We start from the raw sequence: 23,147 nt of genomic DNA on the forward strand, positions 1-23,147 counted from the left end.
CATTCTTTAACCCGTCTCCTCCCCTTCCTCTACACTGACTGAAGTGGATTTAACAGGTGACATCAATAAGGGATCATAGCTTTCACCTGGCCAGTCTATGTCATGGAAAGAGCAGGTGTTCCTAATGCTTTGTACACTCAGTGTATATCTTAACAGGTATGCATATGAACATGAGATTTGTTGCCAATGAGTCAATGCTATTCTCCTGTATCTTCTCACTGGCCTAATCGACAGAGCACTGGGGTGGTCTAATATAAATGTTTCCTGCGTTTGCACTATCCTGGGCACTTGCTAATCAATAGTGTCATTACCCCCAGCTCAGATCCAAGAAAAACTCTTCCCTCTTAAAAAGAGAAAGAGTTTAGAGCAGAGTGAGACGACAGACAGGTGGCAGCTGAGGCTGATACTAATACGAGGTTAATGATTGAGAGGAAGTGCTTAGGAAGCCCTTCACCATGTTAGAAATGCATGGGCTGTAGTCGAGGAGAGAGAGAGAGAGAGAGAGAGAGAGAGAGAGAGAGAGAGAGAGAGAGAGAGAGAGAGAGAGAGAGATTTTGTAAGTGTAATGTTTACTTTTAATTTTTATTGTTGATTTCACTTTTGTTTATTATCTATTTCACTTGCTTTGGCAATGTAAACATACGTTTCCCATACCAATAAAGCCCTTAAATTGAATTGAGAGAGAGCGAGAGAAAGAGATCTAAGTGCTTGATAGGCATAGCATTTATCTCTCCCACTTTAAAACACACTCCGAACTCCTTACCCTCTCACCCTCTCTCCACCATTTATCAGCAATCAAAAAGTTGATATCTTTCAAGCGGAAGGTGAGAAATACGCACATGCATAAGTATCCAGATTTCTCTATTAAGGTTTATATCAAATGTAAGTGATTTGCATTTATTTTAGCTTTTTATGAAAGTACAGACTCATTTTATGAAAGTACAGAATTTAATCATGGTTGGAGGAAATATGGAAAAGTAATGCTGCTTTAAATGTTGACAAACTTGTTATCCCACTTAAGTAGGAGAAAATGCCCTTTGAAAGAATTTGGTGAGATTTGTACACTTCCTAGAGAGATCTTCTTTGTTACCACCCATTCAGCATCATTCATACCCTCTCAAGCCTTAGCCCCACCCCACCCACGCATGTAAACACGTGAGTCAGTATGGTATTGTTCTCCAGAAAGTAGTCTCTACTTAAACCCAGCTAAATTCAAGGCAGCAATATTTGTGCGAGCTGTAGCAACACTTTTGCAGTTGTCCAAATATATATGTTTCCAAATATCCGCAGGAGCAAAGATGATCTATATACTAACCAGGGAAGTTTCTTCTCCGCAAAGAGTTTGGTTCTGAGTACCTCCCTGGCGATTTCTAGAATGCAAACACATTCTAACCATTCTGATTGGTCCCAGAAACCGATGGGTTGGGCCAGAGCCAGAACACACCTGGGTAAAGCGGCGTTTAGAAAATTCATAATTGGCATTGATAGGATGATTGGCTAGAGATGATCCCATCGCTGATTACTTTGTTTTGTGCAACACCCCTCAGCACCACAAACAACGATGATGGCTGTCTCAGAGTATGTAGCGAACATAAAGCAGCGGAATCATTTTGTGTGAGTCGTCAAATTAAAATGAAATGAAATCCAATTTTATTTGTCACATGCGCCGAATACAACAGCTGTAGAGACCTTAACGTGAAATGCTTACTTAACCAACAACGCAGTTCAAGAAATAAGAGTTAAGAAAATATTGACTAAATAAACAAACAAACCAAAAATAACACAACAAATGAACAATAGCGAGGCTGTATACAGACGGTACCGGTACCAAGTCAATGTGCAGGGGTACAGGTGAGTCGAGGTCATTTGTACATGTAGGTGGGGGTGAAGTGACTATGCATAGATAATAAACAGCGAGTGTGTAAAAACGAAGGGAGGGGGGGTGTCAATGTAAATAGTCTGGGTGGCCATTTGATTAATTGTTCATCAGTCTTATGGCTTGAGGGTAGAAGCTGTTAAGGAGCCTTTTGGTCCTAGACTTGGCTCTCCGGTACTACTTTTTTAAAATTTGATTTTTTACCTTTATTTAACCAGGCAAGTCAGTTAAGAACACATTCTTATTTTCAATGACGGCCTAGGAACAGTGGGTTAACTGCCAGTTCAGGGGCAGAACGACAGATTTGTACTTTGTCAGCTCGGGGATTCGAACTTGCAACTTTTCGGTTACTAGTCCAACGCTCTAACCACTAGGCTACCCTGCCGCCCCTACTTGCTGTGCGGTTACAGAGAGAACAGTCTGTAACTTGGGTGATTGGAGTCTTTGACAATTTTTGGGGCCTTCCTCTGACACCGCCTAGTATGTAGGTCCTAGATGGCAGGAAGCTTGGCCCCAGTGATTTACTGGGCAGCACACACTACCCTCTGTAGCGCCTTACAGTCAGATGCCGAGCAGTTGCCATACCAGGCGGTGATGCAACCGGTCATGATGCTCTCGATGGTGCAGCTGTAGATCTTTTTGAGGATCTGGGGACCCATGCCAAGTCTACTGAGGGGAAAAGGTGTTGTTATGCCCTCTTCACAACTGTCTTGGTGTGTTTGGTCCATGATAGTTCGTTGGTGATGTGGACACCAAGGAACTTGAAACTCTCGACCCGCTCCACTTCAGCTCTGTCGATGTTATTGGAGGACTGTTCGGCCCACCTTTCCTGTAGTCCACGATCAGCTCCTTTGTCTTGCTCACATTAAGGGAGAGGTTGTTGTCCTGGCACCACACTACCAGGTCTCTGACCTCCTCCCTATAGGCTGTCTCATCGTTGTTGGTGATCAGACAAGGAGCCTGAAGCTTCCCACTGGGCATAAACTGGTTGAATCAACATTGTTTCCATGTCATTTAAACAAAGAAAATATATGTGATGACATTGAATCAACGTCAGGGTAGCCTAGTGGTTAGATTGTTGGACTACTAACCGGAAGGTTGCGAGTTCAAACCCCCGAGCTGACAAGGTACAAATCTGTTGTTCTGCCCCTGAACAGGCAGTTAACCCACTGTTCCCAGGCCGTCATTGAAAATAAGAATGTGTTCTTAACTGACTTGCCTGGTTAAATAAAGGTCAAATGTAAAAACAAAAAAACGTGGAAAACTGATTTGATTCTAAAAAAGTTTCACCTAAATCCAATGACATGTTGATTTCACATTGAATTCACATTAGTTGACAACCAACCAAATGTAAATCAAAACTAGAGGTGGAGACAGGGGCTGGCTAACTGCTAACTGGGAGAGAGGTGGAGACAGGGGCTAGCTAACTGCTAACTGGGAGAGAGGTGGAGACAGGGGCTAGCTATTTGCTAGAGGTGAGAATGGAGACAAGAAGCTAGTCCCTACCTCCAGTGTCCTCTCCTGATTCCTATGCAGCAGCCCAACTCTCCCTCTCTCTCCCTGCATATGCTGTTAACGTCTTGTTAGCATCTGTGCTAATTAACCAGACAGCTGCTAACGATAGGGAACACGCATACATCACTCCCTAGCCCTCGCTACGACACGGTTGTCTATGAAATTATCTTTATTTCCACCTCCCGGCTTCATTAGGGGGTAATTTTACACTCTTCCGCGAGGGAGAGTGAGAAGAGAGTGAAGAGAGGTCGAATGCCACAGCCCCAAAGCTCCTAATGACCGCAGGCAAGAACATGTCTGTCAAATAAACAATAACGTAACAAACGAATGAAATAAAGAGAAACGCCTCTAGTTGGAGCCTTAAACAGACTAAAATACTAATAGCGTACTAACCCATAATGAGAAACAGGGAAGGGGGGAAACAAAACTAATTCTAATTGGTAGAAGAGAGAGAGTGGTGGAGTTGCGGGGTTCCTGAGAGTAGCTACTGTAGCTCATCTGGTCAGAGCTTAGGTGGTTTGATGGTGGACTTACCTTAAGGAACTTGTACAAGAGAAAAGTGAACCAGTTGGTCAGCATCTTCTCAGCAACAGACTCCGTTCTAACAGAGAAATGTAAGGCCAGGGATAAATAAGACATGATAGTTCAATAATCAACTAGAGGAAATTGCAGCTCTACCTCAAAACTAACTAGGAATAAATCTAGTTTTAGTTTTAGACTAATACTTATACTTTCATAAGGGGAAAAAGGTCTTAAAACAAATACTTTATTCTCAAAGCAAACAACCAATCTTCATTAAAAACAGACAATTACCATAATTGGCTAACTTCTCTCGTTAATCATAAACCTGTTGCCTCTACGAACAAAGACCCCTGAAATGTCCCACAGATGAGGAGCAATTAAAATCCACTGTAATTTATTTATATTTATTTATCCTAATATCAAGAGAGGAAACCTAGGCAAACAGTTTGCTCCTTTTCCGTTTCCCCTTTCTCCTCCCCCTACAGTGGCTAGAAAAGCAACTTTCTCTCCTTAATGATCTAGTTAATCTAAATTAAAAGGCGGCACAGGAAGGAGGGGTGACAGGAAGAAAACTTCTACAAAACACCCCTAAAGCTGCAATATGTAACTTTTTGGGCAACCTGACCAAATTCACATAGAAATATGAGTTATGGATGTGTCATTCTCATTGAAAGCAAGTCTAAGAAGCAGTAGATCTGTTCTGTGCTCTATTTCTATGCTTTCCGTGCTTAAGTTTAGTTTTTGTGCCTTTTACTTTTACTAAAGAGTAACGCTCCCTATACTTTAAACGCATTTTTCTGCAAAAGGTGGTTAACTGTTGGGCAAAAAAAGGTGGCTAAACTGTGTTTACTTAAGTTTACCCTCCACTACTCCACTACACCATTGGCTATAATGTTTGAGAGAATATGGGAAAAAAATATGTACTAATGTGTACAGTGCATTCGGAAAGTATTCAGACACCCTTGACTTTTTCCACATTTTGTTACGTTACAGCCTTATTCTAAAATCTATTTAATAGTTTTTTCCTTCATCAATCTACACACAATCCCCCATAATGACAAAGCAAAAGTATTCAAAATAAAAATCTGAAATATCACATTATATAAATATTCATATTTTCAAGTCTTTCCAGAGATGTTGGATCTGGTTCAAGTCTGGACTCTGGCTGGGCCACTCAAGGACATTCAGAGATTTGTTCCGAATCCACTCCTGCATTGTCTTGGCTGTGTGCTTTGGGTCGTTGTCTTGTAGGAAGGTGAACCTTCTCCCCAGTCCGGGGTCCTGAGCGCTTCGGAGCAGGTTTTCATCAAGGATCTCTCTGTACTATGCTCTGCTCATCTTCCCTCAATCCTGACTAGTCTCCCAGTCCCTGACGCTGAAAAACATCCCCACAGCGTGATGCTGCCACCACCATGCTTCACTGTAGGGATGGTGCCAGGTTTCCTCCAGACGTGACGCTTGGCATTCAGGCCAAAGTTCAATCTTGGTTTCAACAAAACAGAGAATCTTGAGTCCTATTTCTGCCTTTTGGCAAACTCCAAGTGGGCTATCATGTGTTTTTTACTTAGGAGTGGCTTTCGTCTGGCCACTCTACCGTAAAGGCCTGATTGCTTGAGTGTTGCAGAGATGGTTGTCCTTCTGGAAGGTTATCCCATCTCCACAGAGGAACTGGAGCTCTGTCAGAGTGACCAAGGCCCTTCTCCCCCGATTGCTCAGTTTGGCCGGGAGGCCAGCTCTAGGAAGAGTCTTTGTGGTTCCGAACGTCTTCGATTTAAGAATGATGGAGGCCACTGTCTTCTTGGGGACCTTCAATGCTGCAGACATTTTTTGGTACCTTTCCCCAGATCTGTGCCTGGACACAATCCTTTCTCAGAATTCTACCGACAATCCCTTCGTCCTCATGACTTGGTTTTGCTCTGACATGCACTGTCAACATGCACTGTGGGACGTCATATACACAAGTGTGTGCCTTTCCAAATAATGTCCAATCAATTGAATTTATCACAGGTGGACCCCAATCAAGTTGTATAAACATCTCAAGGATGATCAATGGAAACAGGATGCATCTGAGCTTAATTTTGAGTCTCATAGCAAAGGGTCTGAATACTTATGTAAATAAGGTATTTCTGTTTTTTATTTTTAATAAATTTGCAAACAATTCTAAAAACCTGTTTTTGCTTTGTCATTATGGGATATTGTGTGTAGATTGATGCGGAAAACAATTCATTTAATACATTTTAGAATAAGGCTGTAAATGAAGGAAATGTGGAAAAAGTCAAGGGGTCTGAATACCTTCCCGAATGCACTGTATGTAAGAGTAGTATAATTTACAAGTCAGTATGTTAATAAATGTGTGTTACAACAAATGTGTGAGTGAGTGTGTCAGCGGACGACTGTGTGAGTGGCTGATTGTGTGAATGAGTGTGTCAGCGGACGACTGTGTGAGTGGGTGATTGTGTGAATGAGTGTGTCAGTGGACGACTGTGTGAGTGGGTGATTGTGTGAATGAGTGTGTCAGTGGACGACTGTGTGAGTGGATGATTGTGTGAATGAGTGTGTCAGTGGACGACTGTGTGAGTGGGTGATTGTGTGAATGAGTGTGTCAGTGGACGACTGTGTGAGTGGATGATTGTGTGAATGAGTGTGTCAGTGGACGACTGTGTGAGTGGATGATTGTGTGAATGAGTGTGTCAGTGGACGACTGTGTGAGTGGGTGATTGTGTGAATGAGTGTGTCAGTGGACGACTGTGTGAGTGGATGATTGTGTGAATGAGTGTGTCAGTGGACGACTGTGTGAGTGGATGATTGTGTGAATGAGTGTGTCAGTGGACGACTGTGTGAGTGGATGATTGTGTGAATGAGTGTGTCAGTGGACGACTGTGTGAGTGGGTGATTGTGTGAATGTGTCCGTCTCACCGGCGCAGCAGCAGCTTGGGGTGGTTCTTGCTCTCCAGGTTCTTGTCGATGAGGTCAGATAGGAGCTGTTTGAGAACCCCTGTGGCGTACTCCATCTCCCCCTGCAGCGCTGTCATGATGAGCGACGCCACGTTGCCACGGTCACGCATGGAGAAGGAGCGCTGCGCCTCCAGGGTGCGGATGAATGTCAACAGGAAGTGCTTCTTGGTGAGGAGCTGGCCAAACAGGGTCAAGGCCTTCTCCTGGTTGGCCTGGACCTATCAGGAAACAACATCCACATGTGTTGTAAATGTAATGTAAATATATGGAGTACCCCACATTAAAAAATACTACAGTGCACTATGGATAAAATACTATTTTTCATAACCTGTAGGTAGGTACTTTAGGACTGAGGTCTGAATGGATAGTTCAGAGCTTTCGCTCTTTTCTATAACCTGTATGGAAGACAATATATCATCTCTACTTGGGCATGTAGGTTTCTCACTTATTGGTGGCACACATTGGGATTATGGGGGAAGGGAATGGGCAAATTAAATACTGTAGTATATACTATAGTAATTACTGTAGTGTTTTTGCATATAGTGTTTTTGTTATATTACTGTAGTGTTTTTGCGGACTGTATTATTTACTATAGTATTCTACAGTATACTACAGTTTACTACATATTCTAGTAAGTACTGTAGTATTCTATAGTAAACTGTAGTAATTTTATGTGGGGTTGGGGAATTGTAAATGGTATAATGTAAATACATGGAGTAAGACAAACGTAAATAACACAACAATAAATGATGTAAGTATTATTTAGAGATTGGCTATGTACTGTATACAAGACATGACATCTTGGCCTATGAGGCCATTGTTAGATTCACATTCATGACCTTAGCTGCTTTTAAAGCCTGCAGTGCATTTTCAAGTTTCAAGTTTTCTTGTCACAAGGACAAGTACAATGCATTCTTTCTTAGGAGATGTTTCTTCAAATGTCTTATGATCAATTTGCCCTACGTCGTCAGCTGAGCACAGGAGAAAACAGAACGGAAGGAGGAGGAGGAGGAGGAGGAGGAAGGGGGATGCACTGGGGCGTAGAAAGCAGAGGGCCTGTGCAGTGCTGTGCGTCCGAGGGTGGCTGGGTGACAGAAGTCTGTTCCACAGGCTGGCATCTGTCACTTCTCATCAGCAATGCTACGGCCCCCTCTAGACCTAACCCACAATCCTTCACTCTAACTCTCTCACATAGACAAGGCAGTGCTACTGCTCAGAAAACCAAGGGTAGTGTTTGTTAAAAAGGGAGACAAACATCTAGTATATTCTGCAAGGCTTAGGGCATAATGTCACGCCTAAACAACACCCAGTACGTGTTAATAAAAGGAAAATAAAATCAAAGTACTGTCTCTGTCTTTATGAAAAAACACTTCCTCCTCCATTAGCCAACCGCCTGCCTCCCATGATCCTCGACTGACCTCATAACTCTGAAACACATCTAGTCCTGTAGCCAATCGAGGACCACCATGCACTCTGACTTCACAGAATCTCCACCTTCCACTACACGTACCGTACACCATGCACTCTGACTTCACAGAATCTCCTCCTTCCACTACACCATGCACTCTGACTTCACAGAATCTCCACCTTCCACTACACGTACCGTACACCATGCACTCTGACTTCACAGAATCTCCACCTTCCACTACACGTACAGTACACCATGCACTCTGACTTCACAGAATCTCCTCCTTCCACTACACCATGCACTCTGACTTCACAGAATCTCCTCCTTCCACTACACGGCCTAATAAAGTGCCTCAATTTTCCTCAGTGGAGCTAAATGAAATTCTGGGGCCTCTGGGGGAGCAGGCTGGGTACTGTAGGTTGCTTTGGGGAGAGCAGCTACACAGAGCAATAAGGGATTGAGCCGTGTGTATGGACACTTGATTATGCCTGGGACTCGAGGGGAAATTCAGTGGGAAAGAAATCCGGACATAACAATAAAGATGTAATCCCTCCCCTTTAGAAGAGCCGGTGGTTGACAGGGCGGGGAGGTAGCGAGTCTCTACACTGTATTCTGACAGGCATTTGCATATATTTCATGCTGAACCAGGTGAGATCTAGTAGCATATTTGAAATATATATGGAACATCATTGATACATGAAGAGAGAGAAGCTCCTATGTGATGCGGCTACTGTATATGAAATGATTACAGCCATATCATATGACCATTTCATCGGCTTAATGATTGGCTGTATGAAATGATATCATGTTACATACATCCTGTCCTCTGTACCTTCCCGAGCTGTAACATGGGATTCTGGTGAGACAAAGGTTTCGTCTAACATTCAGAGGGTGGGATATTAGGTACAGATATAGATACAGATTAGTATAGATAGTGGTATAGATGTTCGAGTCTACATGCTGCGGTGGCAGTGGTGGTGTACCTCCTTGACCCGTACCTCCATCTCCTTGAGCACGGGGTGGTCCTCGATGCCGGGGAACAGGACCCGCATGGCGTAGGTCCTGTAGTCCAGGAAGGGGATGCCCGCTCCGTCCAGCTCCTGGGTCAGCTCGTGTATGTCTGTCTGCAGCTCTGCAAAGGCTGAGGGAACACACAGACAGAGAATGAACTTACTAGGATGTAGACACTTAAACACAGGGATGCACAGTCAGTTGCACTGGGTATGAATGGACATTGAAGGGGATTCTGGAAGTACAGTATCTTCATTACACTCCATGTGTGTGTGTTCCAATGTTACAACTGTGTGTGGCACCGAATTATCAATGTCAACTGCAAACATATGCCACCACACCAACACTGCACTGATTGGCTTAGAGAAAAAGACACAGGGAAAGGGCAAGTAAATAGAATGTGGATTTCATTCTTCTGTTGTGTTTTGAATTGAATCCATACTACTTGGAAATACAAGAGAAGTGCTAAACGTAAGAAATTAACCTGTTACAAAAAAGGGGAGAGACAATGGAAAGAGAAAGAGATAAAACAAAGTTCATCGGAAAGAAAGTCAATGAATTGGATGAGTGGATAATTAATAAAGGAGCAATGCGTTTCATGCATCATTTCCCCCAGCTGTTATTGGCCTGCGTCGTCCGCTGGGATGATTATAGTAGACTGCCAAGCTCCCCCTTCTGTAAGGGCTTCACCATTTCTACACACAGTTTAGCAGCCACTCAAACATTATACAGACGGCACGATTCCTACAGGTTAATTAAGGCTTTACTATCATGCATATATGGGCCTTTCAGTATGGGTCCAATTATTCATAGAGATAAAATAACTATCAAAGTTATAATGTGAATAATAAAACATTCTGTTGACAGGGAATGTGTCTGGCTGAGTCTCGACTTTCCAACCATTTGCAAAATGAAATAGTTATCCTTCATTCTATTGAGTTTGCTGTGTCTAAGCACTAAGCCAAAGCAGCCATTACATCCAGCAGGGTAAACTACACAGCAGATCGTCTCCCCGTCAACAGTTGCAGCAGCATCTAATATGTTGTTAATGGGCCATTAGCCGTGTGACTGTTAGTTTTGTCTGTCTGTTTGTTTGGATTACACTGCTCTCTGATGGCCCTCAGAGCACGGCTCATTGAGCTCCACCTCCCCTATCATCCTCCCCTCCCCTACTGACTGACACTTAGTGGGACAAGCCCGCCCCCCCGTCTGCTGCCCCGCCCATCCCCATCACCTGGGTAGCATAGCCCGTCTGGGCCTCCAGCAGGAGGGGCGGGGCAGGGGGCGGGGACACAGCAACGCTCTACTTCCTGGTGGCACTCAGTGTTTTTACCTCACATCGTTGCCCAAACCTCCCAGCTACAGAGGCAGATGTGTAGATTACTCTCTGTTGCTGCTGGTCTGTCCGGTCTGAGACTGGTGTGTAAAGGAACTCATGTCTGTTGTGCTGCTGCTGTTTGTGTTGTAAATAGATCACGGCATGTGCATTGTATTGAGCATGTGTGGCAAGAATGCTAAATCTATCAGGTATACATGTGGAGTAACAGTAGCTTTAACTCAATCACTCTCCGATGTTCCCTGTACTGGTCGATCTGACCCCACACAGTCCCCGTCTCTCTGTCTCTGCCAGAGTTCTCTTCCCCATCTCTGTATCCATCAGTGTTTGGCGACAGGCTGTGGGCTGAGACTGACAAGGCTATGACCCTCCTGGATGGCCAGCCACAGATAAGGACCAATTAGTCTCGGTCCATCTCTCAGTGGGCAGCATAGACGCACCTCAAAACGTCAAAGCGACAACACCAACTTGGCTGTCCACACAACACACAGACACACTCACACGTTCAGAGGATACTGCGACCACATCACCAGAGAGCAAGCAGCCCTCTCGTATCAGCCACACCAACCTGTTACCATGACGACTGGACAGAGTGCAGCTACAGCACAGTCACATATCCACACAGAAAGAGAATAAGAGGGTGATTATGAATGAGGGAGAGTGAGAGAGAGAGGAAGAGAGAAAGAAAAGAGAAAGGGAGAGAGAGAGGGAGGGAGGGGTGTGAGAGAGAGAGGGAGGGGTGAAAGGGGGGGAGAGAGAGAGAGAGAGAGAGCGAGAGAGAGAGAGCGAGAGAGAGAGAGAGAGAGAGAGAGAGAGAGAGAGAGAGAGAGAGAGGTGAAAGAGAGACTGACAAGGATGTGTGACTGTCCGTACCTTCTTTACACTCCAGGGCCACTCTGGACTCCAGGTTGTCCATCTGCAGCTGCAGGCGTTTCAGGGTGCGGTCAGCATCACGGGACTTCCTCTTGTAGGCGATGAGCACAGCGATGATGACCAATAGCAGCAGACCACCACCTCCTCCGATACCGATGATGGCAGGCAGGGTCAGCAGGCTGTCTGAGTAGATCTGGAGAGTACCAGGGGAGTACTCGAACCCACCCACCCGGATCTGAGCACACACACAGAAAAAAAACACAGAAACACGTCACAGTGCTAATCAAACAAAGCAATCACTACAGTGAAAGAATCTACCCCTCAGGAACCAAAGTCGTTAATAGGAGTAAAACACTGGGAATGGGTTCTAAAAACCCACATTTACATAAACCAGCAGGTCTGACAGAACCCATCACTGGATTATCTCAAATCAAAGTATTCAGTGGGGGGTTGATAACTATTTCGATGAGCAATGATTACTGCACTTTAAAGTATCAAGTTAACACAGTCAAAGAATGTTAAACACTTGTAAAATTGGGTTGTTTCGGTTCAGGTGCTAAAAGTTTGTCCTGTTGATGACAGTTTCTAAACATCATGTACTTTCTATTGTATTGACAGGGAAGGGACTGATGAGAACAGAAAAACCTGAAGGCCATAAAAGGTTTCTTAGAAAACACACAGCTGTGCATCTGAGGAGGCAAACAAGACAACACACACACACCAGACTCTGCACACATACAGAGACGTAGCCTTGTGCGTCGGGCCAGACGCCTACTGGGGGCCCTGTATGTAGGTCACTTTACACAGGGTATAGAACACACAGCTGTGCCCTTCTCCCCAGCACACCCCACAGCGCACACAACACACACAACACACACGCACGCGCACACACACACACAGCCCAGCACAGAGCGGATGGAAACAGACAGTTCTATTTTTAAAGTGCCATTGTCAAGAGTAATGAATTACTATACCGACCCATGAAAATGGTATTTCTCCAATATTCAACATGACATTTAGTTGTAAAGCAAAGAGAATGCAGCTCCAAGCCTACTGGTAGTTTGGAGAGCCATCATATTGAATTACATGGATGTGTTGTCACTACTTTCAATGTCTTTCCAGACTACTAAATGTCACACAGATAGTGTGACTGGAGAGGATAGTAGATATTTGTTTGGAGGGGACTGTGTGTGTATTTGAGGATATATAGAAAGTAGTACTTGGGGAAACTGAAAAAATACTAAGTGCACTGAAATTAGCTGTAGTATTTTAAGGGAAAAAATGTACAGAGGCAATTCCATCTTGAGTATCTATAAAGGTTAGATAAAACAAAGTCAAGTCAAGGGAGACCGTGTGAACTCAGTCCAGGTGAGTCGTGTGCCATGTGAAATGGTATAGAGTAAGTGCTCACTGTGACTTTGTGCTGTCCAGTGAGGTTGGGCCATTCACACAGCAGCTGAGTCTCAGACAGGGTCAGAACACAGGGGGTCTCCCCGATGAACACCGTGTAGTTCAGCCTGGAGTTACCAGGCGCTGCAGGGATTAGGTTACGACCCTGGAAGGAAACACACAAAAACAGTGTCAACTGTTTCATTGTTTTTATCTGACCCAATCCTTTCAACCAAGGCCAAGCACAGAGTTAACCACACAAAGCCGTGCATTGGTAGCAAGGCAAGATATGTTCTATAATGTGACAGACTTTGGCTCGTATGGAGCCAGCGCCGATGTTGGAGGTCGCACAATTTCAATCTGACAAAAGCTTTGGAAAACTTTTTTTTTCCCCAAGCATCTCTCTTTGCCTAAGTGTCAGAGCGAGGCCATGAGCCCTGTAGCCTTCAACTCTAGAGAGAGAAGGGTGGCAGAGAAGAGCAGGTGGGGGGAGAGGAGAGAGAGAGAGAGAGAGAGAGAGAGAGAGAGAGAGAGAGCGAGCAGCAATAACAGAAGGGTGGCAGAGAAGAGCAGGTGGGGGGGGGAGGGAGAGAGAGAGAGAGAGAGAGAGAGAGAGAGAGAGAGAGAGAGAGAGCAGCAAAAACAGAAGGGTGGCAGAGAAGAGCAGGTGGGGGAGAGAGAGAGAGAGAGAGAGAGAGAGAGAGAGAGAGAGCAGCAATAACAGAAGGGTGGCAGAGAAGAGCAGGTGGGGGAGAGAGAGAGAGCAGCAACAACAGAAGGGTGGCAGAGAAGAGCAGGTGGGGGGAGAGAGAGAGAGAGAGAGACAGAGAGAGAGAGAGAGCAGCAACAACAGAAGGGTGGCAGAGAAGAGCAGGTAGGGAGAGAGAGAGAGAGAGAGAGAGCTGTTGTGCCACCCACTGCTCTAGCAGCATGAGAGAGGTGAAGACTCAGTCTTCCAATCCCTCTCTCCACAGGGCTCCTCCCAGGCAGGTCACGCCGTGGAACACTTCAGGCATGCATTCTATTCACGATCATTTCACCCTGCATCAGCCATGCACCCAACACCCCACCCCGCGCACCAGATGAAAAATTAACTGCTTGGCGAATGCGATGCACATCTCGTAAAATATCCTTGATTATTTCAGCAAATTACATTTTCTTATTCTCATCACTGTGCTAATGTGAAGGTTAGTTATAACGAACCAGACGGGGGATTCTCTCTGCAATCAGAAAAGGTTTAGTTAATACATTTCATTTTCAATGATGGTTCTTATGTTGTTTTTTTATATTGGCTCAGAGGATAATTGGATGCACAACCGTCCCAATTTTGGCGTTTAGAGCTGGAGCTGAGGGATACGTGAAACATTGTATCATCTAAATCGAAAAATCCGGCGGATTACATTTGATGTAACCCAAAATCGTAAAAATATATTTTATGAAATAGTATACACTGTATTTTAATAGGGATTAACAAATACAAATACATGAATGGTTTCTAAGATAGACAGGTGAAAGAGAATTCCCTGGTAGACACTTGAAAATATCAATTTCAATTTCTGTGACTCGTTGAAATGACTGAGCCTCTCTGGTCCTCAGTGTTCACCCTCCCACTCCAACCACTCTGCCCTGCTGGCATTCAGGCTTTCTTACCTTGAGGATGAGAGGGGAGGTGGGTTTGAGCTCCAGGACCCCGGTGGGGCTGAGGGGTTCGAACACGGGGTCAGGGTAGTAGCTGAACGTCTCGTTGACCACCACCAGAGCGTGGACGTTGTCCATGTAGAAGCCGATCTCATCCGGCCCACTGCCCGTGTCTGAGAAGCCCCTCTCGGAGTCGGTTACTGACGGGGCCAGGCACACCATCACGGAGTTATTAAACACTGTGCAGTTCTGAGAGGGACAGGGGGAAGGAACATAGAAAATAAAAGAGATTAGAAAAGTGTGAGATGACAAATTGTATGTTCCCTTACAGTGGTTCCCACCCCTTTTCACTCGGGCTCCCCTTGCTTCATTTGAGATCGCATTTTGCCATGTCTTATGTGTGTTCGTGAGACACCTGAGTGATGCAAACATTACAACAAAATCTATGGGCTAAAAAACCTAGTTAGAAAATGTTAGCTGACATGGGCTAGTTGTTCTGGACATTTCTGACCAGTTATAAATGTCTCTCTAAGATCTGCAGTGACTAACATGACAAGAGGAGCTGATGATGCACACTTTAATAATTTAATCTCTGGAAATGTTTTCTTTAATCCCAGTATTTACATTATAGAGATATTAGCAGTGCTATTTGGTGGATTTTGTGGTCTCAAACCAGTGAATTTATTAACATTCTTCATCAGGATTATGGGCAAAATGTAATTATTGACAATGAAAGAGGTGGGAATGTTGTTCCCTTGTAATATAATTGCTACATTTACTATCAATATAGCATTACAAATTGTTTTCCAGATTGTATATTGGCGATTCTTTCTCACAATGTGGATATAGGGTCGCGACTCAGACAACCTGTTCAAATTTGGGTCCCGAGGCAAAACCAGTTCAGAACCACAGCCCTAGAGGAGCCATGTTACTTAAAAACCCATTCAAATATTGGTTTATATGAATCTCATTACAGTTTCTCTAACTCCCAGCTAAACATTCTCAGAAAATATTACTGCTTTGCTGTGTTGGCTTTTATGTCTCCAGGTATTGCTAGTAGATTCAGAACTGTAACAATCCCCTCACCTACGCTGTATGCTCTACATGGACCTCTTAACATGTCACCAACACTGAGCACAAGGACCTCAGCAGCATTGTGTCTAGAGAAGAAGCTAGTTTGAACGGAGCACAAGGGCCTCAGCAGCATTGAGTCTAGAGCAGAAGCTAGTTTGAACGGAGCACAAGGACCTCAGCAGCATTGTGTCTAGAGCAAAAGCTAGTTTGAACGGAGCACAAGGACCTCAGCAGCATTGTGTCTAGAGCAGAAGCTAGTTTGAACGGAGCACAAGGACCTCAGCAGCATTGTGTCTAGAGCAGAAGCTAGTTTGAACGGAGCACAAGGACCTCAGCAGCATTGTGTCTAGAGCAGAAGCTAGTTTGAACGGAGCATAAGGACCTCAGCAGCATTGTGTCTAGAGCAGAAGCTAGTTTGAACGGAGCACAAGGACCTCAGCAGCATTGAGTCTAGAGCAGAAGCTAGTTTGAACGGAGCACAAGGACCTCTGCAGCATTGTGTCTAGAGCAGAAGCTAGTTTGAACGGAGCACAAGGACCTCTGCAGCATTGTGTCTAGAGCAGAAGCTAGTTTGAACAGAGCATAAGGACCTCAGCAGCATTGTGTCTAGAGCAGAAGCTAGTTTGAACGGAGCACAAGGACCTCAGCAGCATTGTGTCTAGAGCAGAAGCTAGTTTGAACGGAGCACAAGGACCTCAGCAGCATTGTGTCTAGAGCAGAAGCTAGTTTGAACGGAGCACAAGGACCTCAGCAGCATTGTGTCTAGAGCAGAACAAGGACCTAGTTTGAAGCAGGAGCACAAGGACCTCAGCAGCATTGTGTCTAGAGCAGAAGAGCAGCACAAGGAGCTCAGCAGCAGTTTAGAGCAGAAACGGAGCACAAGGACCTCAGCAGCATTGTGTCTAGAGCAGAAGCTAGTTTGAACGGAGCACAAGGACCTCAGCAGCATTGTGTCTAGAGCAGAAGCTAGTTTGAACGGAGCACAAGGACCTCAGCAGCATTGTGTCTGAGCAGAAGCTAGTTTGAGCGGAGCACAAGGACCTCAGCAGCATTGTGTTGGAGCAGAAGCTAGTTTGAACGGAGCACAAGGACCTCAGCAGCATTGTGTCTAGAGCAGAAGACCTCAGCAGCATTGTTGAAGCTAGTTTGAACGGAGCACAAGGACCTCAGCAGCATTGTGTCTAGAGCAGAAGCTAGTTTGAACGGAGCACAAGGACCTCAGCAGCATTGTGTCTAGAGCAGAAGCTAGTTTGAACGGAGCACAAGGACCTCAGCAGCATTGTGTCTGGAGCAGAAGCTAGTTTGAACGGAGCACAAGGACCTCAGCAGCATTGTGTCTGGAGCAGAAGCTAGTTTGAACGGAGCACAAGGACCTCAGCAGCATTGTGTCTGGAGCAGAAGCTAGTTTGAACAAGGGCAGCATTGTGTCACAGAAAGGACCTCAGGGCAGCATTGTGTCTAGAGCAGAAGCTAGTTTGAACAGAGCACAAGGACCTCAGCAGCATTGTGTCTAGAGCAGAAGCTAGTTTGAACGGAGCACAAGGACCTCAGCAGCATTGTGTCTAGAGCAGAAGCTAGTTTGAACGGAGCACAAGGACCTCAGCAGCATTGTGTCTAGAGCAGAAGCTAGTTTGAACGGAGCACAAGGACCTCAGCAGCATTGTGTCTAGAGCAGAAGCTAGTTTTGAACATTGTGGAGCACAACGGGACCTCAGCAGCATTGTGTCTAGAGCAGAAGCTAGTTTGAACGGAGCACAAGGACCTCAGCAGCATTGTGTCTGGAGCAGAAGCTAGTTTGAACGGAGCACAAGGACCTCAGCAGCATTGTGTCTGGAGCAGAAGCAGAAGCTAGTTTGAACGAGCACAAGGAGAGCAGAAGCACAAGGGACCTCAGCAGCATTGTGTCTGGAGCAGAAGCTAGTTTGAGCAGAAGGGCAGCAGCATTGTGTCTAGAGCAGAAGCTAGTTTGAGCACACAAGGGACCTCAGCAGCATTGTGTCTCTAGTTTAGCACAAGGACCTCAGCAAGTCTGGAGCAGAAGTTTGAACGGAGCACAAGGACCTCAGCAGCATTGTGTCTAGAGCAGAAGCTAGTTTGAACGGAGCACAAGGACCTCAGCAGCATTGTGTCTAGAGCAGAAGCTAGTTTGAACGGAGCACAAGGACCTCAGCAGCATTGTGTCTGGAGCAGAAGCTAGTTTGAACGGAGCACAAGGACCTCAGCAGCATTGTGTCTAGAGCAGAAGCTAGTTTGAACGGAGCACAAGGACCTCAGCAGCATTGTGTCTGGAGCAGAAGCTAGTTTGAACGGAGCACAAGGACCTCAGCAGCATTGTGTCTAGAGCAGAAGCTAGTTTGAACGGAGCACAAGGACCTCAGCAGCATTGTGTCTGGAGCAGAAGCTAGTTTGAACGGAGCACAAGGACCTCAGCAGCATTGTGTCTGGAGCAGAAGCTAGTTTGAACGGAGCACAAGGACCTCAGCAGCATTGTGTCTGGAGCAGAAGCTAGTTTGAACGGAGCACAAGGACCTCAGCAGCATTGTGTCTAGAGCAGAAGCTAGTTTGAACGGAGCACAAGGACCTCAGCAGCATTGTGTCTAGAGCAGAAGCTAGTTTGAACGGAGCACAAGGGGGATTGTGTCTGGAGCAGAAGCAGGCAGCATTGTGTCTAGAGCAGAAGCTAGTTTGAACGGAGCACAAGGACCTCAGCAGCATTGTGTCTAGAGCAGAAGCTAGTTTGAACGGAGCACAAGGACCTCATTGTGTCTGCAGCATTGTGTCTAGAGCAGAAGCTCAGCAGCATTGTGTTGAACGGAGCACAAGGACCTCAGCAGCATTGTGTCTGGAGCAGAAGCTAGTTTGAACGGAGCACAAGGACCTCAGCAGCATTGTGTCTGGAGCAGAAGCTAGTTTGAACGGAGCACAAGGACCTCAGCAGCATTGTGTCTAGAGCAGAAGCTAGTTTGAACGGAGCACAAGGACCTCAGCAGCATTGTGTCTGGAGCAGAAGCTAGTTTTGAATTGTGTCTGGAGGAGCATAAGCACAAGGGACCTCAGCAGCATTGTGTCTAGAGCAGAAGCTAGTTTGAACGGAGCACAAGGGACCTCAGCAGCATTGTGTCTAGAGCAGAAGCTAGTTTGAACGGAGCACAAGGACCTCAGCAGCATTGTGTCTGGAGCAGAAGCTAGTTTGAACGGAGCACAAGGACCTCAGCAGCATTGTGTCTGGAGCAGAAGCTAGTTTGAACAGAGCACAAGGACCTCAGCAGCATTGTGTCTGGAGCAGAAGCTAGTTTGAACGGAGCACAAGGGACGGGCCATTAGAACAAGGTCATTAAGCAGAAGTTGATTCTCTTCCAGTAGAACTGAAGGAAAGGTTAATGGAGCCCCATGGTGCAAGGTGAGGGGGTGAGGGGCGACTTGCCAACACCGCTTTGTCATCCTGGGACATTTTAAAGGTTAAACGGCCTGGGGGAGTGTTGGATGTTTTGTTTCAAGGAGCAGGGTAGAAACAGGAGACAAAATTGGCAGAACAACCGGCAGACAGTCTGATGGCCACCCATGGAAGACACACCAGATGTGTGTGAGTGAGGTGTTTGTGAAGGGGTCTGGGCTAGGTCCATACTCACATGGAAGGATTCGGCGGAGCCGTACTTGGCTCTGATCTTAGGCTCTCTGATGGTGGCCAGGTTAGTTCCACTGACGGTCAACAGGGTTCCACCACTGACAAAAGAAAAAATAGTTTGTTAACAAATATGTAAATATGAGGATGCATAGAAAAGTATTAGACAATCAACATAAAGTAGATTGAAGTATATTCATTTGCCAGCTGTGGGTAAGTTGTGAATAAAACCCCCGGAAAATAAAATGTGTTATAGGTGTACTTTAGGTCCTAGGAGACAGTTACAAATGGAGTTTTACAGTCCCAGTGTCTGGAAAGCCAGTGCATAACAACACCCACTATGTCTGGCAAGTATAGCGTATATCCATCCCTCTGTGTTCTCTGCAGTCGACTTTCTTCACCCTGCATGCATGGACAGGCAGCTTCTGGCTGAGGCTGGGCATGAGGTTGGGGCTGCCTTTTTAAAGCAGGCTTTCTCCACAGATTGTTATTTGTGTAGAGCCTATACCTCCAGCCCGGCTCTTTATGTGAAAAAGCCCTCTTACCTCAGGTACACGCTTCAGGGAATAACCAACAGAGAATATACTCTCTCTCTTCACCCACCAGTGCAGGCCCAGCCCCAGCTCCAGCCTCAGCCACTATCTACAAAGCATTCGGAAACTATTCAGACCTCTTTACTTTTTCCACATTTTGTTACATAAAGCCTTATTCTAAAATTGATTAAATAAAACAAATTCCTCATCAATCTACACACAATACCCCACAATGACAAAACGAAAACAGGTTTTTTGAATTTTTGCAAATTTATTACAAATAAAAAACAGAAATACCTTATTTACATATTTATTCAGACCCGTTGCTATGAGACTCGAAATTGAGCTCAGGTGCATCCTGTTTCTAATGATCATCCGTGAGATGTTTCTACAACTTGATTGGAGTCCACTTGTGGTAAATTAAATTAATTGGACATGATTTGGAAAGGCACACACCTGTCTATATAAGGTCCCAAAGTTGTCAGTGCATGACAGAGCAAAAGCCAAGCCAAGAGGTCAAAGGAATACGAGGAGAAGGGCCTTGGTCAAGAACCCGACAAAATGTGGAAAAAGTCAAGGGGTTTGAATATTTTCTGAATAAACTGTCTGTTCTAAGTGTGCTATTTCTATGCTTCCCGTTCTTATGTTTTGTTTAAGTACACCATCTTCAAACAAATGAAAACACAGTATTTTTGGGACAATGGATGGTACAATGATTCTCTACACTAAATATTGCTTGTTTTGTCACATAAACTGAAATTAGGCAAACTACTAGAATTTTTGCAACCAGGAAATGGCAGAGCGATTTTTGCATATTGCACCTTTCAAATAAACAAAACTTTACTACAGTAACTGTTGGCATTTATTTTCCCCACAAAACCGCAATACAAACGGTGGGTTTGGTGAACCGTTACACCCCTACTGGTTTGGTGCTGGAGATAATGAATACGAGGTTGAAAAGGGGCAAAATGGCCCTTTATTAAGCAGCAACGTGGCTCCACTGGGCTTTGACAAAGTAGCTTATACTGCTTTCACAAAGGATTGAAGGTATTTTGCCTGTAAAAATAATAGGGCAATGTTTATATTACCCCCTTACAAACAGGCCCATTTTGACCACATTCTTGCCTGCATACACCTCCTAGACCTCCTGTGCACATGCCGGCAGGCCGGTGACGAGTGGGAGTGGTGAGCAGATGTGGGTGGGCATCTATTTGAATAAATCCATTGAATTTACACCATCAAAAACACATCTATTATTCATTTGTTTGGAAAGGTCCTAAGAAACATTAGAAGACTAATAACAGGTATTTTCAAAACAATAGAATGACATATTTTGAGTTTACTTTTGTTACGTCCAAATGAATAGTTCACTATTTAGTTCATTCAACAGACAAGACACACGTGCCCTGATCACAGTCAACACACACATATTTTGCGGTAATAATATAAAGGAATATAACAGAATAAAATACAACCAATATTTTTTTCCTATACAGCTTGTGTCACGGGAACGTGTGGAATATAAAACAGAACCCATGCATTTTGTTAACCACACTCTCCTTCCTACCGGCCCTCCACTTTGTTAGGGAGCAGGGCGTAGGGTTTGACATTGAGAGTATCTACATCATGATACCAATAGAAAGGAATAGCAATCCTATTTTCTAAAGCATGTCAGTCTCATGTTCATACTTCACAACCTCTGCAGGCTTTCGGTGTTGCCTTTACACGACTGATGAAACTAATAGGCCTGCACTTGCTCTGGTAAATGTTTCTGATCAGGGATAGCTGTACCACGCACACTTATTTGCTCAGCCAAAAATAGGGCTTTAGCGGTCATGACATTGTGTCAGCTGGTTATTGTCATGCAAAGGAATCTCACTGTAATTGACTGTTAATTAACATCAACATGTGTAGCATCTCCTGGTCTCCATCAACACGTTTAGCATCTCCTGGTCTCCATCAACACGTTTAGCATCTCCTGGTCTCCATCAACACGTTTAGCATCTCCTGGTCTCCATCAACACGTTTAGCATCTCCTGGTCTCCATCAACACGTTTAGCATCTCCTGGTCTCCATCAACACGTTTAGCATCTCCTGGTCTCCATCAACACGTTTAGCATCTCCTGGTCTCCATCAACACATTTAGCATCTCCTGGTGTCCATCAACACGTTTAGCATCTCCTGGTCTCCATCAACACGTTTAGCATCTCCTGGTCTCCATCAACACGTTTAGCATCTCCTGGTCTCCATCAACACGTTTAGCATCTCCTGGTCTCTATCAACACGTTTAGCATCTCCTGGTGTCCATCAACACATTTAGCATCTCCTGGTCTCCATCAACACGTTTAGTATCTCCTGGTCTCCATCAACACGTTTAGCATCTCCATCAACACGTTTAGCATCTCCTGGTCTCCATCAACACGTTTAGCATCTCCTGGTCTCCATCAACACGTTTAGCATCTCCTGGTCTCCATCAACACGTTTAGCATCTCCTGGTCTCCATCAACACGTTTAGCATCTCCTGGTCTCCATCAACACGTTTAGCATCTCCTGGTCTCCATCAACACGTTTAGTATCTCCTGGTCTCCATCAACACGTTTAGCATCTCCTGGTCTCCATCAACACGTTTAGCATCTCCTGGTCTCCATCAACACGTTTAGCATCTCCTGGTCTCCATCAACACGTTTAGCATCTCCTGGTCTCCATCAACACGTTTAGCATCTCCTGGCCTCCATCAACACGTTTAGCATCTCCTGGTCTCCGTCAACACGTTTAACATCTCCTGGTCTCCATCAACACGTTTAGCATCTCCTGGTCTCCATCAACACGTTTAGCATCTCCTGGTCTCCATCAACACGTTTAGCATCTCCTGGTGTCCATCAACACGTTTAGCATCTCCTGGTCTCCATCAACACGTTTAGCATCTCCTGGTCTCCATCAACTGGTCTCCATCAACACGTTTAGCATCTCCTGGTCTCCATCAACACGTTTAGCATCTCCTGGTCTCCATCAACACGTTTAGCATCTCCTGGTTTCCATCAACACGTTTAGCATCTCCTGGTCTCTCCATCAACACGTTTAGCATCTCCTGGTCTCCATCAACACGTTTAGCATCTCCTGGTCTCCATCAACACGTTTAGCATCTCCTGGTCTCCATCAACACGTTTAGCATCTCCTGGTCTCCATCAACACGTTTAGCATCTCCTGGTCTCCATCAACACGTTTAGCATCTCCTGGTCTCCATCAACACGTTTAGCATCTCCGGGTCTCCATCAACACGTTTAGCATCTCCTGGTCTCCATCAACACGTTTAGCATCTCCTGGTCTCCATCAACACGTTTAGCATCTCCTGGTCTCCACACCTACAAGCTGCTGATGCGTCTTTGGAACATCTA

General features: G+C 45.1%; 1 protein-coding gene across 2 annotated transcripts in view; it reads right to left on the reverse strand.

Annotated features, from left to right (window-relative positions):
• The window catches only part of LOC115102282 (plexin-A1-like), a 305,508-nt gene that overhangs the window by 11,115 nt on the left and 271,246 nt on the right, over positions 1 to 23,147 (reverse strand). Inside the window, exons 17-23 of one of the 2 annotated variants that reach the window (XM_029622073.2) lie at positions 19,227 to 19,320; positions 14,536 to 14,772; positions 12,908 to 13,051; positions 11,497 to 11,731; positions 9,275 to 9,417; positions 6,830 to 7,086; positions 3,926 to 3,992 (exon numbers count right to left, since the gene is read on the reverse strand). In XM_029622073.2, the coding sequence (XP_029477933.2) occupies positions 3,926 to 3,992; positions 6,830 to 7,086; positions 9,275 to 9,417; positions 11,497 to 11,731; positions 12,908 to 13,051; positions 14,536 to 14,772; positions 19,227 to 19,320 (1,177 nt within the window). Of the gene's footprint in view, positions 1 to 3,925; positions 3,993 to 6,829; positions 7,087 to 9,259; positions 9,418 to 11,496; positions 11,732 to 12,907; positions 13,052 to 14,535; positions 14,773 to 19,226; positions 19,321 to 23,147 lie in introns of both variants that reach the window. The other variant, XM_029622072.2, reaches the window with a different exon arrangement.

The sequence above is a fragment of the Oncorhynchus nerka genome, linkage group LG20 (assembly GCF_034236695.1).
Source record: "Oncorhynchus nerka isolate Pitt River linkage group LG20, Oner_Uvic_2.0, whole genome shotgun sequence".
Taxonomy (NCBI): domain Eukaryota; kingdom Metazoa; phylum Chordata; class Actinopteri; order Salmoniformes; family Salmonidae; genus Oncorhynchus; species Oncorhynchus nerka.